Source organism: Gossypium raimondii, chromosome 8, assembly GCF_025698545.1.
Source record: "Gossypium raimondii isolate GPD5lz chromosome 8, ASM2569854v1, whole genome shotgun sequence".
In the NCBI taxonomy this organism is placed as follows: domain Eukaryota; kingdom Viridiplantae; phylum Streptophyta; class Magnoliopsida; order Malvales; family Malvaceae; genus Gossypium; species Gossypium raimondii.
The window spans coordinates 688,104-713,067 of record NC_068572.1 but is presented as its reverse complement, the minus strand read 5'-3'; the positions used below and the strand labels follow the sequence as shown (position 1 = coordinate 713,067).

General features: G+C 33.0%; 5 protein-coding genes and 1 non-coding gene across 11 annotated transcripts; 4 read left to right on the top strand and 2 right to left on the bottom strand.

The window, feature by feature from the left end:
* Positions 1–449: 449 nt before the first annotated feature.
* Positions 450–3,456, top strand: LOC105790025 (uncharacterized protein At2g27730, mitochondrial). Its single transcript, XM_012617407.2, has 3 exons — positions 450–1,561; positions 2,471–2,509; positions 2,935–3,456. Exons 1-3 carry the CDS (start codon positions 1,460–1,462, stop codon positions 3,151–3,153), a joined length of 360 nt encoding a protein of 119 aa, XP_012472861.1. The 5' UTR covers positions 450–1,459; the 3' UTR covers positions 3,154–3,456.
* A 1,454-nt stretch (positions 3,457–4,910) lies between these two features.
* LOC105790020 (protein transport protein SEC24) lies at positions 4,911–10,235 on the top strand. 2 transcript variants are annotated; one of them, XM_012617402.2, is made up of 14 exons: positions 4,912–5,309; positions 5,411–5,476; positions 6,138–6,191; positions 6,292–6,464; positions 6,759–6,948; positions 7,073–7,218; positions 7,295–7,449; positions 7,700–7,781; positions 7,872–7,987; positions 8,206–8,304; positions 8,577–8,700; positions 8,824–9,104; positions 9,282–9,496; positions 9,585–10,235. In XM_012617402.2, the coding sequence occupies exons 1-14, from the start codon at positions 4,982–4,984 to the stop codon at positions 9,794–9,796; spliced, it is 2,241 nt and encodes a 746-aa protein (XP_012472856.1). In that variant the 5' UTR covers positions 4,912–4,981; the 3' UTR covers positions 9,797–10,235. The 2 variants fall into 2 exon arrangements, with proteins under 2 accessions (XP_052491171.1, XP_012472856.1); XM_052635211.1 differs by having other exon boundaries at positions 4,911–5,309; positions 7,700–7,987.
* Positions 10,236–11,237: 1,002 nt separating this feature from the next.
* On the top strand, positions 11,238–16,327 carry LOC105790019 (heterogeneous nuclear ribonucleoprotein Q). Of its 3 annotated transcripts, none has more exons than XM_012617401.2 (9): positions 11,238–11,503; positions 12,918–13,331; positions 13,744–13,860; positions 13,983–14,123; positions 14,231–14,404; positions 14,620–14,827; positions 14,906–15,081; positions 15,349–15,434; positions 15,969–16,327. In XM_012617401.2, the coding sequence occupies exons 2-9, from the start codon at positions 12,954–12,956 to the stop codon at positions 16,108–16,110; spliced, it is 1,422 nt and encodes a 473-aa protein (XP_012472855.1). In that variant the 5' UTR covers positions 11,238–11,503; positions 12,918–12,953; the 3' UTR covers positions 16,111–16,327. The 3 variants fall into 3 exon arrangements, with proteins under 3 accessions (XP_012472855.1, XP_012472853.1, XP_012472854.1); XM_012617399.2 differs by having other exon boundaries at positions 12,628–13,331; XM_012617400.2 differs by having other exon boundaries at positions 12,625–13,331.
* Positions 16,328–17,685: 1,358 nt separating this feature from the next.
* LOC105790018 (probable calcium-binding protein CML48) lies at positions 17,686–20,827 on the top strand. The gene is made up of 5 exons (XM_012617398.2): positions 17,686–18,128; positions 19,175–19,221; positions 19,419–19,576; positions 19,705–19,723; positions 20,482–20,827. The coding sequence occupies exons 1-5, from the start codon at positions 17,756–17,758 to the stop codon at positions 20,590–20,592; spliced, it is 708 nt and encodes a 235-aa protein (XP_012472852.1). The 5' UTR covers positions 17,686–17,755; the 3' UTR covers positions 20,593–20,827.
* A 529-nt stretch (positions 20,828–21,356) lies between these two features.
* On the bottom strand, positions 21,357–23,641 carry LOC128031876 (ferredoxin, root R-B2-like). Of its 3 annotated transcripts, none has more exons than XM_052634620.1 (2): positions 23,561–23,641; positions 21,357–22,048 (listed from the first exon to the last, which is right to left on the bottom strand). In XM_052634620.1, the coding sequence occupies exon 2, from the start codon at positions 22,032–22,034 to the stop codon at positions 21,582–21,584; it is 453 nt and encodes a 150-aa protein (XP_052490580.1). In that variant the 5' UTR covers positions 22,035–22,048; positions 23,561–23,641; the 3' UTR covers positions 21,357–21,581. The 3 variants fall into 3 exon arrangements, with proteins under 3 accessions (XP_052490580.1, XP_012472849.1, XP_012472850.1); XM_012617395.2 differs by lacking the exon at positions 23,561–23,641 and adding an exon at positions 23,343–23,510; XM_012617396.2 differs by lacking the exon at positions 23,561–23,641 and adding an exon at positions 23,343–23,506 and having other exon boundaries at positions 21,357–22,039.
* Positions 23,642–24,017: 376 nt separating this feature from the next.
* On the bottom strand, positions 24,018–24,104 carry TRNAY-GUA (transfer RNA tyrosine (anticodon GUA)). Its single transcript is given in 2 exon segments — positions 24,018–24,053; positions 24,068–24,104. It is a non-coding gene; the product is annotated as a tRNA-Tyr (tRNA).
* Between the last annotated feature and the right edge of the window lie 860 nt (positions 24,105–24,964).

Sequence of the window (24,964 nt, the reverse complement as noted above, 5' to 3'; positions counted from 1 at the left end):
AATTTAACTCGTAATATTTACGCATTGTAAAATTTATTGTTTTTAATACATTTTGCTTTTTTAATGACACTTTAATCTAAAAAGCTAAAAATAAATTTATTCAATTTAATTGAAAATATAAAAAAAGTAAACATCCAAAAATCTGTTTTTCATTTTTAAAATTAATCGTAAATGTCACAAATGAAAGTAAAATTATAAAAATAATAATAATTAAATTACACAATATGTAAATATTAAGAGTTAATTTTTTTATAATCAAGATTAAATTGACATAATTTATAAATATTAAAAATTAAAGTTGTTATTATGTGAATTTTAAGGACTATTTTTTAAATAATTATAATTGATCCATCGAAACCTAATGGAAAACCAACCCGACCCGAGCAGGTTATAAAACCTTACAATCTCTTTTCATTTTCACCAGTTTTCAGCTGCTCGGTAAGCACCTTCTCTCTCTCACCATTTTCGTTTGCTCTTTTTTTCTTTAGTAACGCATTTGTGCTTCTCTTTAGATGGTTTAATCGAAGTGATGGGCAGTTTTTTATATGGAAAATTATTTGCTTATTTATATCCTAATTTAATGTGGTATAGAATATAAAGCTGGGTTCAATCTTTTACTGGGTTACTATAGGATTTAATGAAATGAACTCAGAAATGGAAAACAAAATATGGGTTTTAGTTTAAAATGCTTAGAGATAATGATTGGGTATTTATAACGTTTTTGAATTAGATTCTCTAGTGGTTTAATCATTGAGGTCTTTGAAGCTATCATTTGAAGCTGATTTGAGTTTCGAGTGTTAATGAATCATAGTTATGTAATACATAGTTTTGATTCAACTGTATCGGTCTTTGCTTTGATAGAAATCGTGTGGTGGCGATGATACGGATATTTACTCGCATATGAATCATGGTTATGTAATATGTAGTCTTAATTTGCTCATTTGATCCTTGCCCCGAGAGAAATGGTGTGACGGCGGTGATAAGGGATTATTACTTGTGTATGAATCATGGTTATGTAATATGTAGTCTTGATTTGATCATTTGATCCTCGCCTTAAGAGCAATTGTGTGATGGCGATGATATGGGATATTTACTTGTATATGAATCACGGTTATGTAATATGTAGTCTTAATTTGCTCATTCGATCCTTGCCTCGAGAGAAATTGTGTGACAGCCTTGATAAGGGCTTATTACTTGTATATGAATCATGGTTATGTAATATGTAGTCTTAATTTGATCATTTGATCCTTGCCTCAAGAGAAATCGTGTGACGGCAGTGATACGGGATAATTACTTCTATATGAGTCATGGTTATGTAATGTAGTTTTAATTTGATGATATCGACCCTTGCGTTGAGAGATATCGTGTGACGGCTGTGATACAGGATAATTACTTCCATATATTTGGGTTACATGATTGTGTTGCAGCCTTGCAGGTTTTTTTGTGCTTAAGTCCAACTATGGCTACCAGAATGGTTGCTAGATACATGTCTAGAAGGTTCTCAAGTGGTGGGAAAGTACTAAGTGAGGAGGAAAAAGCTGCTGAAAATGTTTACATCAAGGTACACATTCTCTTCTCACTGTTTTCATTTATCACTTGCACGTAAATATAGTTGTCTCATTGTATCTGACTCGGGATTATCAACAAGTTTATGTTGCTCTTAATCATTCTCTATTAGGTTCAAAGGTCTCGATGAATAAAACGGGGTTCAACTGTTTTTGGCCGAGCAGTGACTAGGGATATCTAAGGCTCTTGACACAATAACATGTTGGTCTGTTAAACTTAAAATGTAAAATTAGTTATAGTAGTTTTTTATAGTTTTGAAGATTGAAATGTTCGTAGACATTTGAATGCCTCCTACTGTGCTATTCGGGTCATTCTAGTAGCTAATATATCTGATACCAGTTTAGTTTAGTCCCGAAAGAGACAAACACACATTCTTAAGCTCTTTCCACTTGTGATGCGGATTGTGCCCCTTTCTATTCTATAAACACGGATTCTTTGCTTCGGATATGACTTAAATCCTCCAATTAAAGACGATAATTTTTTTTTTCCAATTACATAATCCAGTTCTTTTTAACGGTACTTCAAAAATTTTCAGCATTGCTAGCAATAGTAGTAAAAAAACAAAGCTATCATCTGTCGAATAATGTGGATATCCTCCCGGCTTATTTTCTCATAACTGAGTTCGTATGCTCGAAATTTAAATGGAAAATATTATGGATTTAAAGCAATCTGTGATGCTCAAGTGGTGTGTAATTTGTAATGGTATATATATGCGTGTGTTATATTTACGTTTTGCATCATAGAAGTTTGTACAAGTGATAGTTTGTTAAGCATCTCTCATACTTTCTGTATCTCCGCCGCATCCCTTCAACTCTTTTTGCCACTCCTCACGATCATGAGAATTTATGTTCTTTTTTTTGTTACAATTTGTTAATGTACTAACCAAAATGTTGTATAATTGCAGAAAACTGAGAAAGAGAAATTGGAGAAACTTGCACGCAAGGTAAGCTCTTATCCTTTTAGTCTTTGATCGATTTTGACCTGAAATTCGTAGAATTCAGATTAGATGCTTAAAAGGGTTTTTTTTAAATAATCCAAGCAAAATACTCTTCGAATCAACCTTTTTATTCCCACAAACCATATTATGCAACAGCTGATATATTACATGCGAAAACACTTGCAACTATGCATGCTGATATGATGCTTTGTATTTCATTTGTCGAGCATGTTGAATGTTGAAAGCTATGGTTTTGATCCCATCTCATGTGATGAAATTTATATTAGCTGCCAATGTGCTATAGTGGTTTCCGTGTGGACTAGTTTTAGTGAGTAATTAGGTCATGTAATTGGTTAACGATTAAGGTGTTTACGCTCATGAGTGCGTAAATTTCGAGTCATTAGTATTGAAGGAATTGTTGAAATGTTCAGGGACCGAAACCAGAGGAGAAACCAGCTGTTGGTTCAGGGGGTTCTGTGACTGATGCTAAGCCTAGTAGCTCTACATCAACATCAAGAGCTTCATCGACCGAGAAAGTATCGACCGATAAGTATCAAAACTATGCAGTTCTTACTGGTGTTGTAACCTTTGCAAGTGCTTTGGGATGGTATATGATATCTGCAGATAAGAAGAAAGAAACCCAGGACTGAGGTTAACACGAAACCGATCGGATTTTAGAACCAAAACATGGCACGGATAGTTGAAAATAAACCAAACTTTTTTGAGACGAGTTGGTTATGTTCCTTCGATGGCATAAATATTACAATTTCATGCATTTTTTCTGGGATTTATATGCATCGCACTTGACCTTGAGTATAGGACACTTGAAGGGTTCTACCCGCAGTTGAGGTTAATTGTATCATATATCCTCAAACTATGATTCAAATTTTAAATTGGTTCTTGAACTTTGAAATGTTATAGTTAAGTCCTTAAAAGTACTAATTTCATATCAATTGGGTCCTTTCATTAGTTTGTTTGGATGTTAATAATTAATAAGTCATCATTAAAGTAATTATGTGAATTTTTGCTAAAACAACCTCAATCAGTGGTAAATTTATTATTAGTTAAATGTTAAATTTTGGCATGACACTACATGTAATAATACTAAAATATTCACACCATCACTTATGGATTTGTTAAAATGTTATAAAAAGTAAGTCAAATTAAAGTAGAATTAAAATTTAGTTAAAGTACTTGGGAAGTCTTGTATTATAGGAGCTTGATCAAATTAGTCTTATCATTTAATAGATTAATTTAGTCCCTATATTATTAAAAAGAAGGGTAAACTACTAAAATAGTTATTTTTCTTTTCAAATTTTTGGGAGGTCGAAATTAAATTGTATATTTTTACAATAGTAAAAATGTAGTCTATATTTTTATATTTTTATATTTTTAAAGGATTAAATCAAATTTTTATTATTTTTTTGGGACCAAAGTGTAAATTTACTATTACTAATTTAAAATTTTATAAATTATAAATGGCCTAAATGAAAATTTTTTCATTTTCGGGGGGTCAGGGCTTTGTCGACCCCCATTGGCTCCGCCATTGCCCTCAGGTTACATTTTAGTCACTTATGTTAACGTGTTGTAATATTTTAATCACTGAGCCGTTAATTGTCGTTAACGGTGTAACAGTAAGCTGACGAGACACGTTAAATCATCATTTCAAACAAAAATTATAGGTTAAATTATATAATTGGTCCCCGTATTTTTTTTCATTTTGAGTAATTTTTTTTATGTTCTTTTAGCTTTCATTTTTTTCTTTATTTTTCACTCTCTCCAGCTTCTCTTTCTATTCCCCCCTTCTTCCCTCTTCTTCGTTTCTTTTAATATAAAAATTAAATTGCTCAAAACAAAAAAATTAGAGGAACAATTGTATAATTTAATCTAAAATATAATAGAGTTATTATTTACTATATAAAAGATGTCTTTAAAACATTTAAAAATATTAACTCTTTTAAAAAATATATGATATTTTATAAACAGTTGATTGAATTTAAATTTTATCACATAGAAAATTAAAACTAGATTTATACCTTTTATAAATGATGAGGTGTATTTTTAAATTTATATTAAAATTTTATCATTAATTTAATATACTTTTATTAATTATTTAATATTTAATATTGTTTTAGTTAATTAAAATAACATTAATCATATTAAAATACAAAAAGTTATATATATATATATATATATATATATATATATATATGAAAATTTAATTAATATACTAAAGAGTTAGCTTTTGAGTTGAAATTTTAGGAGTAAAGAAAAGTCATTTAAGTAAAAAAACTCGAATTAAAAATAAAAGGAGATCTGCCACGTCATCGCCCAAATTCCAACGTGGCATATTCTCTGTTTCTTATTGGCTATCTCCACGAATATCACTTTAGCTAACATACACCGCAGGGAAAAACGACCACATTATTTTCCGGGAAAATTTAGAAAGAGAAAAAGAAAAAAGGATACGGAAAAGCCATGGCGGTTCGTGCGACGGTGTCACGGTTCCCGATCGATTCCGATGCGCAAGAAGCTTGTGGCATTCCTTGGGGATTAACGGTAACACCTTTCGCTGCTAAAGACGAGAACGGTCAAGCGCCGGTCTATGGATCGGACGGACATCTTTTACCTCGATGCGAGAATTGCTACGCTTATTTCAACACCTATTGCGAGCTCGATCAATGGGCATGGAATTGCTCTCTTTGCGGCACGCTCAACGGCCTCTCTTCTGAAGCCATCGCTAGATACTCTCGACCTCAGTCTTGTGCTGAAATGATGTCGTCTTTTGTCGATCTCGAGTTTCCTTGTAAGTCTGATTTGGTTGCTCAGAAAAAATTATGAAGAAAGTGAGGGATAATGAATTTTTTTTTACTACATTAACTCTTTGATTTTATTGTTTCTGTGTAGTGGAAGGATCGGAGGAGGAAATTCTGCATGCTCGTCCGGTGTATGTTGCGGCCGTTGATTTGTCGTGTGAGATCTTCACTTTGTTCTAATGTTCTAATATTGTGATTATTTTTATCTGAATTTCAAATTATTTGTGCTGAATTTATGGTAACGAAATGGATTTTTTTTTTTTAGTTTTAATTCTTTCCTGCAAATTTGTGTGGAAGAAATATTTTGAATTGGACACTCTTGAATGATCAAAATTATTACAGAAGTTAAAGTATTGGATTTGAGTATTATGTAGTTAAGACCATTTCTAGAGTGAAAAGTACAAAGAAGTTATAAGAAACTGAAAAAGATTATTGAATGCAGCAGTTGATAGTGACAAAGTGTTAAAGCACATTTTACGTTATTTGATACACTCAGGTTTCAATCTATATGCCTTATTTTCTTATACTAGTTCATGTTTACATGCGGCTCCTCCATGTATATATAGTACACATGAATATGGGGGCATCTATTAGTTGTTTGACAGTTAACTTTTAACAAAGATTGCTTTTGTGTAATAAATATGAGTTTTTATGTTGCTCGTAGTAGGATGTTCTTGGGGGGGGGGGGGGGGAAGGCAGTTGGTATTTGACTCAGGTCTTCTCTTTGCAGATACCATGCATGATGACTACCTCATTATGCTCTTGTTTCTATTCTTTAATCTACATAGACTTATATAAAACTTCCTTTTTGTTTTCAGCTTCTGAAGAATTTTTGGAGCTTACTAAAAGTGCACTGCAGGCGGCATTGGAAGGTTCTCTAATGTTGGATACAAATGATTTATTGATTTTGTTTATTCTTGATTTTTGTTCTTGGAAGGTTGATTCTTTCCTTCATTTTCATTTCCATTGCAGCCCTTGCACCTGAGTCCCTTTTTGGCCTTGCCACTTTCAGCCACAAATTAGGGTTATATGATGTTCAAGGGCCTATACCTGTTGTAAAGAATGTTTTTATCCCTCAAGATGCGGAGGGTACCTTGCCAATTGAGCTTGAAGATGTCATGCCTTTGTTACAGTTCCTGGCTCCAGTATGTAATCTTCACTTATTGTTTTCCTTTATTTTTGTCCTCTGCCACAGCCTTTATAAAACTTACGGGTGGCCCATTGGATTCTCTGAATGGTATATATAAAGAATGAAATAGTTATTCTATAAGAATAGAATTGGGAAAAGAGGGGGGAGGTATATCTGTCTGTATTTGGAAAAAGGCCTAGTTGGTAGCGTCTTTTAGTTATGATATTGTTCTGTTGCCTTGTTTATATCAATCGAACCCTCTATGTAATTTAGTATTTACTGGTCTCCTGGAAATCAATAACCTATACAGGTTGATACTTGTAAGGATCGTATCACATCTGCACTTGAAACTCTCAGACCAACTACTTCATGGGAGAGAACGCCCCCAGGAACAGGTCAAGAGTTAAATGGTGTATTGATGGGTGGTCGAGGTTTTGGTATGGCAATGGAAGCTCTTTGCAATTACCTTGGGTCCGAATATGGAAATACATTTGCATTAGGTATGTGTGATAAGCATAGAGGTCTTCTGAATTGCAATATCTTTATCTCTTGTTTTTCCTTTTTAGCATCATAAATATCTATGTAATGTGCTACATACTGTTGTGTCTCTGTGCGTAACTGCAGCTAGAGTCTTTGCCTTTCTCTCGGGTCCTCCTGATCATGGACCTGGGCAACTTGATACAAGAAGGTATGGTGAGCAATATGCCAGTAAAGGAGAGGATGCAGACCGTGCTTTACTTCCCGAGCAGACACCATTCTACAAAGATCTGGTAGATTTGGATTGACTTTCAGTTTCTCTAATTTTAGCTGTATGAGTTGAGAATGTATCCTTGACATATTTTACAGGCTGCTGTGGCTGTTCAAGCTGGTGTTTGTGTGGACATTTTTGCTGTTACAAATGAGTATACAGATTTGGCTTCTCTTAAATTTCTTAGCATAGAAAGTGGTGGCTCACTGTTCTTGTATTCAAATACAGATGATTCAACACTTCCGCAGGACATGTAAGTACAATTGTTTTCTCCTCAAATTCTATCATTAGGTTTTAATGGACTAAAATGTTGTTCTATTGGTTAATGGCATAACAAAAGGATAGTAGATTAGTTATTTTCTTTCAGGTTAGATACACTTCTAATTTATTCTTCTTTTTCTTAAAGATGGATTTTTGTGCATATTTTTGTTTCAGCACTTCATCATTACTTTTGTTAATGACATGAAACTAAATTCAGTTCTTTTATTAATGCTATTTTGCAGGTATCGAATGCTAAGTCGACCATATGCTTTTAATTGTGTACTAAGATTGAGGACATCTACTGAATTCAAGCCTGGCCATTCCGTAACTGCCTCTTACTTCTTTCAAATCATCTTGCTAAGGAACTTTATATATCAGTTCTTGCTTCTCACTTCTTTTTCCCTTCTTTTGCAGTATGGTCACTTCTTCCCAGATCCGCAATATGAAAATGTGCAACACATTATTTGCTGTGATTCGTATGCAACATATGCTTATGACTTTGAATTTGCTAATAATGTTGGTTTTTCAAGGTATGAATAGCCCAGTGGTAATTATCTTTATTTTGATTATATGTTATTTACATCTTTCCATTATGTTAATTTCTTGTATGGAGTGAATGCTTGAAACATCCCCCCTTTCCATTTTCTTTGTTTTCTTCCACATTATTTTCGGTGATAACCATTTGAGGAGCATCAATGTTAATATATTCAGATTGTATAATCACTCTTTTTTCCCCCCTCCTTTACAGACATTCATCTGAACAACCTATGGTGCAGATTGCATTTCAATACACTGTTGTCGTGCCCCCCGAGGAACTCCCTGGTTCTGAATTGCTTTCTTCTAGTAGGTATATTATTCCCATCGGAAATTCAGATCCTAAATCACTCTTACCAGCTTTGTCAGTCTAAAAATATGAAAAACGTTGTAAATATACATGCGAGTGTCATTCATGAGGACATGAATATTCTAGCCTCATCTGCAGGTTGAGGAACTTAGACTTCGGTTTATCATAATTCATACAAAATCTTCTAGAAGTTCAAATCGTTAACCATATTTGATAGACAATATTGCTTTCTGGCGCTACTTTTTGGATTGGCTTGATGTGAAATTTTTATGCAGAGGAAAACATTCTATTAAACGAAGACTTAGGATACGAACTTTGCAGTATGGAACAGCCCGAAATCTTAATGAACTCTATGATGGTGTTGATCCTGAAGTGGTTCTATCATTGCTTGTTCACAAGGTTCACCTTCTTTCTTTGTCTCTCTTTTTGACTTTTCCGTGCATGTGTCCATGCTCCGTTCTTGAGCATTTTATTTCTGAGTATCATCTCTAGTAGTTTATATGCATTTTATCAATTCTACAGGTCATATTAGCCTCTTTGGAGGAAGGAGTTAGAGAGGGCAGGATGTTGCTTCATGATTGGCTAGTAATCCTCACTTCTCAATATAATGAGGCTTTTAACCTTATCCAATACAAGAATGGAAGTAGTTCTATCACGGGTCAGCTCGATGTTACATTCTCGCAATGCCCCCAACTGCAACCTTTGCCTCGATTGGTTTTTGCTTTGCTTCGAAACCCTCTTCTGCGTTTCCACGAAGAAGGTGTTCACCCTGACTACCGGATCTATGTGCAATGTCTTTTCAGGTATATGGTACTTCCATTTTTGGATCTGGGTTATTCTTTATGCCACAATCTCTTAAAATAATCAACAGATCCAAACACGCGGTAGAGGATTTAATTGTAATGTTAGTGTAAATGCAAACTCGTATTCTTACTGCATATTTTGATCTTCTTTTCGTTTTTCCCATACATATGGTGCAGTGCGTTGGAACCAAGTTCTCTTCACCGTGCAATCTATCCAGTCCTAACATCATATTCAACACCAGATAAACAAGCCTATCCGCGGCACTCATTGAGTCGTGCTGCTCTGATCACCAGTGGTAGTCCAATATTTTTCCTCGATGCATATACGACATTAATCGTCTTTTACTCATCTACAGCAGATCCTAGCCTTCCTTTTCCTCCACCCCACGACTGTAAGCTCTTTTATCACTTGCACAAACAAGTCGAAATGGAAACCGTTTTAGCTTGTGATTTATTCTGAGACCATTGTGTACTTATCAGGTTTGTTACGGTCTACGATTAACAAATTGAAGCAAGAACGTTGTATTACCCCCAAACTCATATTCATCCGAGGAGGGCAAGACGATGCCTCAGTGTTCGAGAACTACCTTATCGAGGAACAAGATGTCAACGGAACCGGCCTAACAAGTGTCATGGGTTTTGTATCCTTCCTTGAAGATATCACCCAAAGCGTATTGGAATACATGAAATAGAAATAAAAGATTACATTTTCCCAATATTTTGGATATCTCCCTACAACCTTTCCGGACACGAGTAATTCGTGTTATCGGGGCTCTACCCGTACGGGTATGATCTTTGAAACATATGGGAAAACTTCAGAAAATTTGAGTATACCGTTCTTGGATACTTATCTGTCTCCGACACTCACCCAAACTTCAGGTAAAACATAGATTGTTGTTATCATTTTACCTATTCTACCTTATTAGCAAATTCCTTTGCCTCTCATAAACCAAATGGTTGCTATTAAGAAATGTACTTTTCTTTTTTAATTTGTAGAACATAAATGTAGGCTTTGATTTTGAGGAACACTTATTTTTGCCATTTTGAGTGAGAATAAAAACAATGAGGAATGTAGAGATTTCAAGAATGATAATCTCAAATTTAGTATTTAATATTTATATATTTTCTTAATTTAGTTTTTATTTTTAGTTAAATTTAATTCTTAATCTTTTAAAAAAATCAAACAGCTTTTCTTTAAGGAAATGTTAATTAAAATATTAAATTTTTAATGATGTTAAGATGACAATTTTCGTTATAGTTCACCTTTATTTTAACATGACATTGTAATGTCAAATAATAATTTAAAATTATAAAATTATTCAAAATTAAAATTAAAAAATTAACATGGAGTACATGTGGATTGTTATATTTGAACATTTAATGTTTTAGTTAGTATTTATGTTAAAATTAATAATTCAACTCTTTTAAAATGGTCAAATTGATAAAAATATAAACGTTGAAAGTTAAATTTGGATATAAATATATATTAAGATTATGAAGGTGAAGGTTTTTTAGTAAATTAGCTTATAGTTTAGGTAATAAAATAAGGAAAAAATAACCAAAGTTGAAAAAAAAAGAAGAGCATAATTTAAGGGATTATTTAAGGAAAAATCTGTAAATATTAAAGAGGCTATTGTTTTAAGAGTTAGATTGCATTCTATTCTCTTTATTCGAAAATTGGGTAAATTAGTCCCTGTACGTTAGATTAAATAGTAAACTAATCATTTCTATTAAAAACTTCATCTATTTCTACTATTAAAAATTGGTGTAATTAACGGAGTAACTAGATAGTTACACGTGGCGTACCATATATATATCATGTTGACGTATAAGACCAATTTTTAACAGTAAAAAGGGAAATTTTTGATAGAAGGATCATTTTGCTCCTTGATCTAACATATAAGAATAGATTTGTCTTCTTTTAGTAGAGGAACAAAATACAATCTGATTCTTAATACAATGACTTCTGTGGTATTTATACCAGAAAACCCATAAGTTAATATTTATTATTATTAGTGGTATATTATTAAATGACAAGAAAGTTGAGTGCCTTTAATAAAATTTCCTATAACTGTGGGTGGTTTCGAAAAAAAAAAAATCAATAAAGATCTGCTTCAAATTCATTTGTTCATGGTTTGTAAAAAAAATGTGAAAAAAATGGATTATTAAAAGATAAGTACAACCTTTCTTCAATCAAAGCTTTTTTAGGGCTTGTTTGTTTTTCTGCATTCAAGCTTTCAACCCATATTATGCTTATTTCCCGAGAAAATAAGGAAAAGAAAATCTAGGCGTTCCTTTTTTCCTTTTATTACTTCCAACCTTTACACTTTAAAGCTTAGCCACTTTCTCTCTCAGCTGTCGAAGCTTCTTAAGATTCTTTCTCTACAGCTTCAACTCGGGTATTTTTCTCTTTCTCTCTTAAAACCCATAATTAAAATAGTACTAATTTCTGCTTGTTTCTCGAGAAAAAAGACTGGGTTTAATTTCTTCCCCCCCCCCCCCATTTCGTTTAATTCAGAGCTGATTTGAAGTGGGTATTTGTTGAACTTCAATGGGGTTTTTGAAATTTTTTGAACTTCAAATTTGAACTTTTAGTGGAGCAAAGAGTTTATTTTAGGCATGAGGAAAAAAAGGGAAAAAAAAGCTTCCTAGTTGAGGCTATGTATATGCTGAGATTTGCTAAGAAATGTAATAAGTAGCTTGGAAGATATGACATTCTTTGCAATTTAGTCCTTAATTAGTATACCAAAAGACAGATTGTTAGAACTTTTGTGTTGTTTTATTGGCCTTATTCTTAAATTTCTTGAATTTGTCGATTGGGGTGCACTCTCTATAATTTCGAGAGATTTTGAACCATCATAAAACTTGTTTTATTGATGGTCAATCCGGAACAGTTAAGGCTCTTGTAGTAAGAGTCAGATTGCATATTGTCCCCTCTACTCAAAAAATTGGACAAATTGATCCCTATATGCTAGACTAAAGAGCAAATTGATCATTTCTGTTAAAAATTTCATCCTTTTGTACTGTTAGAAACTGAAATGGCTGACAGAATAATCATATAATGACATGTGGTATGTTCCGTGTACTCATGCTGAGATATAGTAACCTGTTTTTAACCGTATACATGGATAGAATTTTTAACAGGATTAATTTGCTCTTTGATCTAATGTATAAAGACTAATTTGCCCAATTTTTTGAGTAGTGGGGGAAAAATGCAATCTAAGTCCTAATACAAGAGTCTCCATGGTACTTTTACTGGACGAACTACGGTATCTGTAAGAATCTTGGTGCTTATATTATATGTAAAGTTATTACCAGGGTATAGTGATTGTATATTTAGTTTGAGACTGGTTTTACTTTTTGGTCATTAGGTTATATATATGATGCCTGATTTTCATTTTCCATTAAAGTCATGCCTGATTTATATATATTTTAATTTTTTTTTGTAAGTTTGCATTACGTGAAGCTGGCTTAAGCTTAAACATGTCAATATTTTCTTTTTTGTTTGTTTTTTCGACAGCAGTCTTGTGACTATTGTTCTGATTTTGAGCAAGTTCATATTCCTTGAAAACTTGCACCAACTACATAAGCCTCTTAATTATCATTCGGAAATTTCTTTTTTTTTTTTTCCTTTCTCTTTAAAATCGACTGCTTAATTATACCTTGCAACCCCTTTGAATCTTTTTATCTCGTGACACGGGTTTCAATTGAGATACATATCTGAAAATCCTTGTGGCCATCATTTTTGTTTCCTCCTTTCAATATGTGTGTACTTCTACCCTTGAATTCTTCTGGCCTCTGTGCCTTCTTCAGAATTGCCTTGCAAGCTTGTTTAAATAGATACATAAGATGCTGAGGCCAAAGGGACCAAATGAGCCTGAACAGCCTGCTGAATCTGATGAGAGGATCAATCTTGATGAAGAAGATAACGATCCCGAGGAGACTATGGAAGAAGAGGTGGAGTATGAAGAAGTGGAGGTAGAAGAAGAAGAGGAAGAAGAAGAAGAGGAGGAGGAGGAGGAGGAAGAAGAAATAGAAGAGGAAGATCAAGATGTCGAAAATGCTAATGGGGATGATGATGCTGAAGGTGAGGATGAAAAGAAGAAACGTGCCGAGCTTCTTGCTCGTCCTCCTCATGGTTCCGAAGTATATATTGGAGGCATACCACATGATGTTTCTCAAGAGGATTTGAAGGATTTTTGTGAATCTGTTGGAGAGGTTACTGAGGTATTTTCTTTTGCTATAGTGAGAAACTTTGGTAAAAGTATCTTGGAAGCCCTTGTGCTAAGAGTAGGATTGCATTTTGCTCCTACTCAAAAAATGGGCAAAATAGTTTTTATACATTAGATCAAAGAGCAAACTAGTCCTTTTGTTAAAAATTTTATCCATTTTTACGGTTAAAAACTGGTCCTTGTATGTCAGCATAAGGTACACATGGCACACTACATGTAACTGTTTAGTTATTTCGTCAGCCATGCCTGTTGTAACAGTATAAATGGATGAAACTTTTACTAGAAATGACCAATTTGCTCTTTAGCTTAATGTACAGGGATTAATTTGTCCATTTTTGTGCATGATACTTTTACCCTATTTTTCTTTTCACAAGATAAACATTGACACATCGTAATTGTTATGATAGGTTCGGATTATGAAAGGTAAAGATACAAGTGAAAACAAGGGCTTTGCTTTTGTGACCTTTAGAAGTGTAGAATTGGCGTCTAAAGCCATTGATGAGCTAAATAATTCCGAATTTAAGGTGACAAGTCTTCTATTATCTCATAGGGAGTACCTGCTTCCGTGTTCTATTTGTTTCTGATAATGGCATTCTTGTTTCTTTGGTTGTTAAGTAACTTTGTAGCTTCTATCTTTCTCTCCCAGGGTAGAAAAATTAGATGTTCTACATCCCAATCAAAACATCGGTTGTTTATTGGTAATATTCCGAGAAACTGGGGGGAGGAAGACTTGAGGAAGGTTGTGTCAGAGGTTGGTCTTGGAGTTACAGGTTTGGAATTAGTGAAGGTTAGTTTAATGACCTTGTGCATTTTTGCCGATTATTGGTTACTTGTGATCTCTAAGGGGATGTTTAGTGGTAATGTCATATTGTGAATTTGCTTTTGTGCTTGCAGGATATGAAGAACTCAAGTAGTAACAGGGGTTTTGCCTTTGTTGAGTATTATAACAATGCATGTGCCGAGTATTCAAGGCAGAAGATGATGAGCCCGGAATTCAGGCTTGGTGATAATGCTCCAAGTGTGAGCTGGGCTGATCCTAAGAATGCTGATTCTCCTGCTGCTTCTCAGGTATAGTTAAGTTGCTCTCTTTCACTTTCTAGCTTCTTGCGGGGTTCTTTTGGTAGTTTAAGTTTCATGCTTGTCTCATTTGAGGACTTTGTTCCTTTTTCATTTCCTTTGAAGCTGACATGCGTACTTTCTTTTGCATATCGCATGTTGGTAACGTCAGTGTCGTCCTTATCATATTTTGGATTTGTTAATCTAAGGTAACCTATCTTATGTAGGTAAAGGCCGTGTATGTGAAGAATTTGCCAAAGGACGTAACACAAGATCAGCTAAAGAAGCTATTTGAACATCATGGAAAGATAACTAAAGTGGTTCTGCCTCCCGCAAAACCCGGACAAGAGAGAAATAGAATTGGTTTTGTTCATTTTGCAGAGAGATCTTGTGCCATGAAAGCACTCAAGAGCTCAGAAAAATATGAATTGGATGGTGATTATCGAGTTCTTATCCATTTTACGTTTTTGTTTAATGGATGTAATTCCGAATATTATTATTCTGTTTTTTCAGGACAAGTTGTAGAGTGTTCTCTTGCAAAGCCACAAACTGATCAAAAGACCTCAGGGGGTTCAAGTTCTCAGAATTCTGGTTTTCTTCCTAGTTATCCACCTCAGGTCGGGTATGGTCCCGTTGGGGGTGCCTATGGTGCTCTAGGTCCAGGATACGGTGTTGCAGGCCTTCCACAGGTGAGATACTTGTCCGTACATGTATAGGATCGTGTGTTAAACTGCTTCCATCCATATCTTCATCATTTTTTCTTGATATTCTGCAGATGATTGTTTATTTGTTTGTTTGTTCGGGTTTTCAGTTTTGCTTTCGGTTCTAAGTTTGAAAAACCTTACTGCTTTTTTCCTTCCTTTCTCGGGTGCCAATGGGGTGCTCGAGGAAAAGAGGCAAAAGTTCATTAGATTGTTGAACATGGTTAAAACTTTGTGTTAATTTGTCTCCTACAGCCTGTAATCTATGGAAGAGGACCAACACCTACTGGCATGTCAATGATGCCGATGCTTTTACCCGATGGCCGGGTTGGATATGTTCTGTAAGTTCAATAACTTTATTTGGTAAAAGTACCATGAAGTCCTTTACACTAGTAATCAAATTGTATTTTGCCCATTCTTCTCTGAAAATAGAATAATTTAGTCTCCATATGTTAGATAAAAAAGTGAACTGATTATTTTGTTAAAAATTCCATCTATTTCTACTTTTAAAAACTGGTTTATGTATGTCGGTATGAGATGCGCATGGCATATTATGTGTAACTGTATAGTTATTTCGTCAGCTTCACCAGTTTTTAATAGAAATGGATGAAATTTTTAATAGAAAGGATTAGTTTGTTTTTTAATCTAACATATAGGGACTAATTTACTTATCTTTTGAGTAAATGGATAAAATACAATCTAACTCCACATTATTTCCATTCCAATATTTCATACCTCTTAAAATCTGTATCCCCGTTCTTTCCATACAAAGCCGGATGTCTCGTATATCATCTAATAACCAGCTGTGATACAACCCGATAGTCGTAACTTGGTTGCTTGCCTGAGGATTGAACCTTGATAATCTATTGCTGCAGGCAACAACCGGGATCGCAACTACAAAGCCCGCCGATACATCAAAGTAGTAATCGAGGTGGTGGCAAGAGCGGTAGCAGTTCAAGCAGTAGGGGAAAGCACGGTAGCAACGACAACAGTAACAGGCGGTATCGGCCGTATTGATTTGCTTATATTAGAATATGGATTATATAATTGGTGAGATGGAATGTTTATTTAATCAAAATTCCTTTGCAATCTCCACAAATAGTTAGCTTTTAAGCTATTAAAAAAAAAAAAAACCTAACTGCTTAGTTTTTTAAGATTGTGTGATTGGGATTTTTTTCCGTTTTGTAGGAAAATGATTGTGCATGAAATCATCTAAGTTGAAACGTTGAATCTATATGACCTTGTTGATATTCATATATATATTTTTTTATTTAGAGGTAATTTCACTGGTTTTAGCCATGAAATCATGGCTTGAGTCAGGATATTAGGTTCGAGTTGGGTCTATATTTGCGTGTTTAAAATATCAACTCAAATTTATTTCAAGTTTGTCTATATTATTTATAAAATGAAATATTATTATCACTTAAGTGTTTAAGCTATTATGATTAAGGTTGGAATTAAACTCTTTATTATAATTTTACTAATTCTTTAAAACAACATTAATAAGAAAGAAAACTCTAGAAGACATGGAAATTAAGTACCATACACGCTTACGTAAACTATGTGTCCTCTTCACTCTATATTTTATGTTTATCTGTTTTGCATTATTATTACTTAACTAAAAGGGTTAATTTCATTATAGACACTTAAATTATGAGCTAAATTTTAAGTCTCTCTCAAATTTAAAAATATTTTAATTAAATTTTCAAAATATCATTCAATTTGATGAGCTAAAATTATATACATTTAAAATTTAATGATATCTATTTTAACATTTTAGATCCAATTAAACATATGATTGATATGTATCTATTCAGTATTTATAGTTTAATAATATTTTAAAATATATGTACAATGATTCAATTTGATATTTAATTGAAATAATAGAAACAGAAACGAAACCAAAAACTTCTTTTAGGGGCGAAATTAAATTATAATATTTACAATAGCAAAATGTAATTTCATCATTTTAATAGCTTATATTTTTATGATTTTAAAGGATTAAATTAATTTTTATATTTTTAGGGGAAAAGTGTAATTTTACCTTTACTAATTTAAAACTTAAAAATTTTAAAAGGCCTAAATAAAAATTTTCTATTTTAAGGAAGCCGAGCCTCGTAGTTTCTCCCTGAATAGAAAAGCCTTATTCATACAATATTGATATTTTAAGAAGTGACTTAAAATATTTAAAATTTAGATAAAATTAATCATACAAATAATGTACATATATTTACAATTTAATGAGCATGTTTCAAAAATAGATATATCCAAATTAATATTTAATTGAACTAGTAGAATGGCCTTATTTGATACTTTAAGGACTTAATTAAAAATATTTTAAAATTTAAATTAGGAGGTTTGTGCAATTAAACCTTAGTATAAATACAAGCCACCGCCAACTTAAAATTGTACAAAGATCCTTTTTTTTTTTTCAATTTATCAGATACCCATAGATAAATCCAATTTGATATGACCTCTTGATACTTTAAGGACTTAATTAAAAATATTTAAAATTTAAAAATCAATTTAAAATTTAAATCATAGTTTAGGAAGCTTGTGCAATTAGCCCTTGGTATAAATACAAGCCACCGCCAACTTGAAAATCTACTTTCTGCACAAAGATCTTTGAAATTGAATTTTTTTTTTTGAAATTTGAAATCAAATGGCAACTTCGAGGCCTTATTCATCTCATTCCACGGCTCCATCGGCGCCGGAGCTGCCTCCACAGTCATACGACCACCACCACCAGCCGCCGCAGCAGCATCAGCAGCACCAGAGCTATTACGGACAGTACCCGACGCCATCTCCGCCGCCTTCGTCATCGTCAAGTTATGGGCCGAGTGGTGGCGGATTTCCAGCAGGAACATCTCCAGATGTTATAAGGGCGTTTCAAATGGTAGATAGGGATCGAAGTGGATTCATCGATGAATATGAGTTGCAGCAGGCACTGTCTTCAGGTTACCAGAGGTTTAATCTTAGAACTATAAGGTTGCTTATGTTCTTGTTCAAGAATCCTTATGATTCACTCAGAATTGGTAAGTTGATTTCTTTTGTTTTTTTTGTTTTTTAACTATTTTCAACATAAAATTGAAGAAATTATCTGCATAAATTGAGACTTGAATCAAAGAATTAGTGGTCTTAAAATCACTGTTTACCACAAAACTCATTGATTGAATTGAACTGCCTTGTTGCTATTTTATTTATTTGTTTATTTTAAGGTGCTTAAATGCAAAGCTATCAGATTCAAATTTGAGTATGATTGCATTCCAATGGTTTTTTTTTTTTTGGATTTTAGCATTGTTTTTATTTCCTGGTCCCATTGAATTAAATAATGGTCACCACTTGCTGCTTTTCTTTTACTTTTTGGATTCTTAGCTTTTGAAATTTGCCTTTTCAGTTATATATATATTGTAAATAATTTTCTTCCCAACTTAGCAACTAGTTTCATTTTGGTATCTGTATTTTTTTCAATTTGGCAATTAAGTCCATTTTGATACTAAATTTGATCTTTTGATGATGACAATTTGAGATTGTGTCATGCATTAACATCATCAAATGTTAACATCAAATCTTGATGAAATTCAAGTTCAGGACTCAAATAGACCTAATTGGTAAGTTTAAGTACCGAAGTAACCTTATTGTAAAGATCAGGACCAAAAATTAAATTTACCCTTAATTATATAATATATTGGTTTTATTTATATATTATATACTCAAACATTTAGGGCCTCAGCCTATTTCAATTCAGTCCTTTTTTATTTGTATAATACGGATGGATCTAAACAGTTTAGTTTATCCAAATATACAATATGGATAAAGCTTGAACAGAATTCGGAACTTGTAATTTGAGCCTAACTTAAACAAATATATATAATGTTGATATCATACATAAGCTCAGGTCTGATAAGAAAAAATTGTACGAAACGGACGTCACTTTAGCGTTTATCATTTTCACGTAAGTCATGCTACATAATCAGTATAAGAAATGTTTTAAGTTGCTCTTAGGCACTCATTAGCTTTCTCAACTTCTCCTTTGAAAACAGCTCAATTAGATGATTGTTGCAAAAATTTTCAATTTCAGGCCCCATGGAGTTTGCTGCACTCTGGAGCTGCCTTGGTCATTGGCGGGTAAGCGATTAAATATTTGCTCTGATTTTCCATACACATACAAAGATATTATCTTTTAAGAACTTTTCAAATACATAATTATCCTCGTGTTGGAATATACTTGCATCCAATCTGCTCCAGTCCGAGCAACATAGCATTCATCGATTTAACATCATCTTTAGTCACTCGATTAACGTTCATGGATACGAAATTTGTAGGCTGTATTTGAGAGATTTGATAGAGATAGGAGTGGGAAAATTGATTTGATGGAACTAAGGGATGCTTTATACAGTCTTGGATATGCAATTCCACCTTCTGTTCTTCAACTTCTAATTTCCAAGTATGATAATGGACTAAATTTCGATAGTTTTGTTGAGTAAGGCTTCTTCTTTGCAACATTTTTCTCTTCATTTTCCTTTTCTTTTTTTTCCTTTCAAAGATTTGAAATGTGATAATCTACGATCTGACTGATGTTGTTTTCTCATCTTCTATTTTGATTTGCAGATGTGGGATGATCATCAAGGTTAGAGATTACTCACTCCCTTTTCATCTCCTTTTTTTATTTTTTTATTTTTAAACTCATTTAATTCATCTGGAAAATTCTTGATTATTAGTAATGATAAGAAAACCGGATTGGCGATCAAAATTGATTTTGCCACACTTATAGGGTTTAACTAGATTTGTCAATTGGGCAAATTAGGTTGATTTTGGTTCGAGTCAATATAGTTTTAAATTTTTTGTCTTTTTGGTTAGGGTCAATTTTGTTGAAGATTATTTTTTGTTCGGGTCATTCAGGTTTGAGGTTTAATTTTTTTTTTAGGTTGAGTTATTATAGGTTTGGTGTATTTTGAGTTCTATTCACTTCAGGTTTAATTTCAGATCATTTTAGGTTATTTGTTCAGGTCTATATTACTCGAACACAGGTGTGTGTATTGGATATAGATACGTATTTCACATGGGTATGGTTAGACTTTTGTAAGATTTTTGATGCATTCCAAAGATCTTTGGACGTCATATTCTTTTATCCATATGTCGAACAGAGGGTCTAAACTGGGTACTTCAACCAAAATAAAGAGTCCGAGCAACATAAGTTTAGGTCATGTTGGGTTCGGATTGTTTAAATTTGGGTTCGGATTGTTTGAGTTAAGATCTATTTGGATTCTAGTTGGTAAGGCTCATGATAAAATCGGATCGGAAATAGTTTGCCGTTGTTTGATGGAAGATTTTGGTATTGTTTAAAAAATGGGACTATGAATTTATGATGATTGTTGTAATTTTCAGGGATTGACCGAAAAATTCAAGGAAAAGGACCCAGGTTATACAGGTTCAGCAACGCTTTCGTACGATTCATTCATGTCTTTGGTCATTCCGTTTCTTGTTTCATATGATTGATTGTGTAATATCAAACCCTAAATACCCAATTATGATGTTGTTTGTGTTCTTAAAACCATTTGAGTTTAGCTTCACCTTTTTGTAAAATGTAGACCTTTTTATTATGGGAATGTTGGGATATATGTTAATATGTGTTAAATATAAGTATTTTTAAGATATGTGGAAGTTGTAATTCTACGTAAATGTTGAATATAAAATAGTGTCGAATACAAGTATTTTTTGGACATGCGGTGAACTATTTGTTGTTATTTTTTAGGATTTAAGTTTTTAGATTTGGTTAACTACTCATGCATGTCTTGGCTGTGTTAGAAAGGGTAGAAAAGGAGCGTTTGGAGTGTTAAAATCGTAATTATGTTTAAAATTTATGTGGGGTCGAATTTTCATATTTATGAAAATTATTTTCTTAGGGTTCCGTTTTTGATAATATCATTTTTCTTTTATTAATTTATTTTAATATTTAAATTTGAGTTTCCTTTTCCTAATAGTGTAATCTACACATCAAATTAATTATACTAAACATCCACAAATTATAACTTAAATTTAATTTAGTCTTAAATTTTGAAACAATTTATCACCATATCTATTAGCTTAATCAATAGGAATTTGTTTTATGGACCCTTATCACTATATCATCTATGATCCTCCAATTATTTAATGGTATTTTAACAAAATTTTTCATGTTTTGATAAATTCTTTACCTTGAATCCCAAATCCTGAACCCCAAACTCAAACTTAAAATCTCAAACCTCAAACTCTAAACTCAATTTAGATCATAAAAGACAATATTGGTATATATTTTCTATGGCAAATCCACAAATATTATTGAAACCCTAATTTCAGCTACAAACTTTAGAGCAAACACTAAGCATATTAAGCAACAAATTGTCCCAGATAAACATTTAGTCATTTACCCTTTATTTTCCACCCAATTCAGATGAAATTTCTGGGTTTTTTTAGATAGATTCTACTGATTTCAAACCATTAAATACCTAGTAAAGATCAGCTTCCTTGTGAGTGTGGATCTCACAATCTGAGGTCGGGTACGAAACGCAAGTCAGCACGTAACCATCGGCAATTTGTTTTTCATCAAGGAAGGATCCGTCCGATTGATCAACTGAACCCGACACAATCTTCCCGGCACATGTGGAGCAAGCTCCAGCTCGGCAAGAGTATGGCAGTTCAACTCCGGCTTCCTCGGCTGCATCTAAAATGTATTGATCGTCAGGGGCTTGAAACTCGCTCACCTCACCATTCGGTCCTACAAGCTTAATCTTATAAGCTGCCATTAATGTTTTGTGATTGGAGGAACATTTCAAGCCAAAAGATTTGGAGATGTTCTTAAAAGATCCAAGAGAAGTCGGGGCCTTGACAATGGCACTTGTGAATCGGTTCGGGATTGAAGCTTGAACGATACTAGAGGAGGTAACCCGCACAGTTGCCATCTTTGCTGTTGAACCTAAATAACAATGGTCAGTTTGTCAAGTGGTTGACATATACAAGCATTTAACAAACACATACATATACTAATACACACATACAAACACATATGCATACATACATATGTATATATACAAACATACATGCACGCATGCATACCTACTTACATACAAATGTATATATACATACAAGGCAAGCAAACTATTGGACAATGACTAATGAACACACACAAACACATACACAGATAGATATACACGCACACACACACACATGCACACATGCACACATAACACACATACACACATACATACAAGCTAAGCAAATAGCAATAATTAAAAGAAAAACTGGGACCGATGAGCTAATATTCATGCTCCAAATTATGAGACAATTGCTAATGATTTAAGATCACTTACCAGCAATTTTGATATGCTGTTACTTTAAAATATCACAAGCAACATAATGGCATATAGACTTATACAATATCGTGTTTCAACATATCGAAGAATCATAACTATTCCAAGATGTCAAAAGGTGTGAACAGTGTATTCTATACCCGAGCCCGAGCAACATAATAAGCTAATATTCAGGCTCCAAGTAGTGAAACAATGACTAATGAATTAAGATCATTTATCAGCAACTGTAATATGTTGTTAAGAGTCTTAAAACTTTTAATATCACAAGCAACATAATGGCATTTAGCAGTTGGTTAAGAAGCTATGTATATGATTGGGTTTCGAAATCTCGAAGAACTATAAACATTCCAAGATGCCAAGAGGCACGAACGATGTGTTTTGTCCCCGAGCCCAAGCAACATAATAGAACAATTACAACCAATAAAGAAGCTGAATTGCATCATAAGCAAACCAACAGATATTCGGGCGCGGTTATATGCATAAACATGTGCTTGTATCCAACACTTAGCCGAAATCCGTGTTAAAACAGACCTTAACTCATCAAACAAGGCTACAATTTCATCAACCCCCATAGGCAAACAAGTCACAGACAAAATAAATACAAAATGAATGATAAGTGAATCAATACAAAAACTTCTTCACCCTTCACTAACATAAAAAAATAAATAAATTGACTGATAATAATGAAAATGGATCAATTAATCAAACCCCAAAGATAAAAAAAAGTCTGTTCTTTTATTTCCTTTTGGATTTCAAGTTTCAAACTTTTTTTCCCCCAAAAAAAAAGCACCCAAAGTTTGTAAAAGATCAAACAAGAAAAATGGAAGAAAACCCAGATTTCAAAAGCAGAAAAACAGATCACACAAGCAAAGATGAAGAAAAAGGGGATAGAGAGCTTACAGAAGGGGTATGGGGATTTGGGGTATGAGCGGAGAATACGAAGGGGTCTAAGTTTCTTTGAGACTTATACAAAAAAAAAAAAAAGAGGAAGCCTAAATAAAGTGAATGTGATGATGAGGGGGTCGGATCACCTCAGCTCAACTCAGTTGCCAACTTCAGTATGTATGTATATATATACTAATGCATAAATTAAGGGAGAGAGTTGGGTTGCAGTGAACCTCTTGGTGCGCTTGGAGGGGTTTTTGGCTTTTGGTACTCGTTGACCGGCAAAATGGCCAATCACTAGCGGCATGGTTTTTTCAATAAAAAAGGTTTAATGCATTATTTCTATACGGCTCAATGAATAATAATAATATTTATTAAACGTGTTTTAGTAAAAATGTATTTAGTTCAGATAAAAGAAAACTAAAAATATGAAATTGAATATTCAATTCAAATGCAACTGCTTGAAAAAGAATTTGAGTACCAAATTGAAAAAACTTAGGTGATAATCAAATTTAAGTACCAAATTGTAAAGATATTTAGTTAGGAGAAAAAATTAGGTACCAAATTGAATATTGAAATTGAAGCCAAATACAAATAGCAGGAAAAAGAAATCGTGTATAAATTAAACACTGAAATCAATTTTGGCTACCAAATTGTAACCTAAAAAGTTAAAATAAAAAATAAAAAAATTCCGACCTGCCGGATTCGAACCAGCGACCTAAGGATAGCCATGATTGCCACTACAGTCCTCCGCTCTACCAACTGAGCTAAGGTCGGCTTGCTTAGAGATGCCAGAATTTTTTAATTTATCATAATGTGTATTTGGTATATACCAACAGGCTTCTCCACTTGTAGAGAAAAATATTGACTTCATCATCCCACATGCAAAAGAAGTTCCAAATTCTACAAATAGTCCTTAAATAATTTTTTTATAGATTTAATTTCTCTATTATAATTTGATTTTTTTATTCTCTTCGAAATGTATATTTTTTGTTTTCCAAAAATTCCATCAAATTAGTTTTTTAAATATGTGATGATGTAATATATATATATATATATAATTGGTTTTCCGCATGTTTAAAAAGGATAAAAAAAAAAGAAAAATGTATAATATTTGTCTAATAGTATAAAAAATACTGATATATATGCTGCGTAATTAAGAACTCACTCGAGTTCGAACCTCCAAAGGAGCAAGTGGTAGTCCTTTATTTGGACAGCTCTTTTTTTTAACATAATGTGTGCATGTGTGATGTAAGTATGTCCCTATCGTGTGTACGTGAGTATTAACCAAAAAAATGATAAGATGAGAAAAAGAGCTCATCAAGAATTTTGGTGAAATTAACCAAAAGAAGCTAGCTTCAATACTGAAAATACACATTTCGATAAGTAGGGAAAAACAATCAAATTATAATAAAAAAAGACTAAATTTACAAAAGAGTACATAATACAGGGACCTTTAATAGAATATAACCAAAAGTTTGCCATCTTAACCAACCAAAAGAACATGGGTATGATGCCGGGCGGGGTTTAAGGAGTTGCTTTCTTAGTGGTAATAAAATTATAATTATATATATTTAAACTGAATTTCAATGAAATGACTAAATATTTTTTTTATATTATTAGATGATGCTTTTCTT

Coding starts and splice junctions, on each gene's coding strand:
- LOC105790025 (XM_012617407.2), top strand. CDS start 1,460: ATGGCTACCAGAATGGTTGCTAGATACATGTCTAGAAGGTTCTCAAGT. Junction 1,562..2,470: donor CTGAAAATGTTTACATCAAG/GTACACATTCTC, acceptor GTATAATTGCAG/AAAACTGAGAAAGAGAAATT. Junction 2,510..2,934: donor TGGAGAAACTTGCACGCAAG/GTAAGCTCTTAT, acceptor TGAAATGTTCAG/GGACCGAAACCAGAGGAGAA.
- LOC128031876 (XM_052634620.1), bottom strand. CDS start 22,034: ATGGCAACTGTGCGGGTTACCTCCTCTAGTATCGTTCAAGCTTCAATC.
- LOC105790020 (XM_052635211.1), top strand. CDS start 4,982: ATGGCGGTTCGTGCGACGGTGTCACGGTTCCCGATCGATTCCGATGCG. Junction 9,105..9,281: donor TATGTGCAATGTCTTTTCAG/GTATATGGTACT, acceptor CATATGGTGCAG/TGCGTTGGAACCAAGTTCTC. Junction 9,497..9,584: donor TTTTCCTCCACCCCACGACT/GTAAGCTCTTTT, acceptor TGTACTTATCAG/GTTTGTTACGGTCTACGATT.
- LOC105790019 (XM_012617401.2), top strand. CDS start 12,954: ATGCTGAGGCCAAAGGGACCAAATGAGCCTGAACAGCCTGCTGAATCT. Junction 13,861..13,982: donor TAAATAATTCCGAATTTAAG/GTGACAAGTCTT, acceptor TTTCTCTCCCAG/GGTAGAAAAATTAGATGTTC. Junction 14,124..14,230: donor CAGGTTTGGAATTAGTGAAG/GTTAGTTTAATG, acceptor TTGTGCTTGCAG/GATATGAAGAACTCAAGTAG.
- LOC105790018 (XM_012617398.2), top strand. CDS start 17,756: ATGGCAACTTCGAGGCCTTATTCATCTCATTCCACGGCTCCATCGGCG. Junction 18,129..19,174: donor TTATGATTCACTCAGAATTG/GTAAGTTGATTT, acceptor TTTCAATTTCAG/GCCCCATGGAGTTTGCTGCA. Junction 19,222..19,418: donor GCTGCCTTGGTCATTGGCGG/GTAAGCGATTAA, acceptor CGAAATTTGTAG/GCTGTATTTGAGAGATTTGA.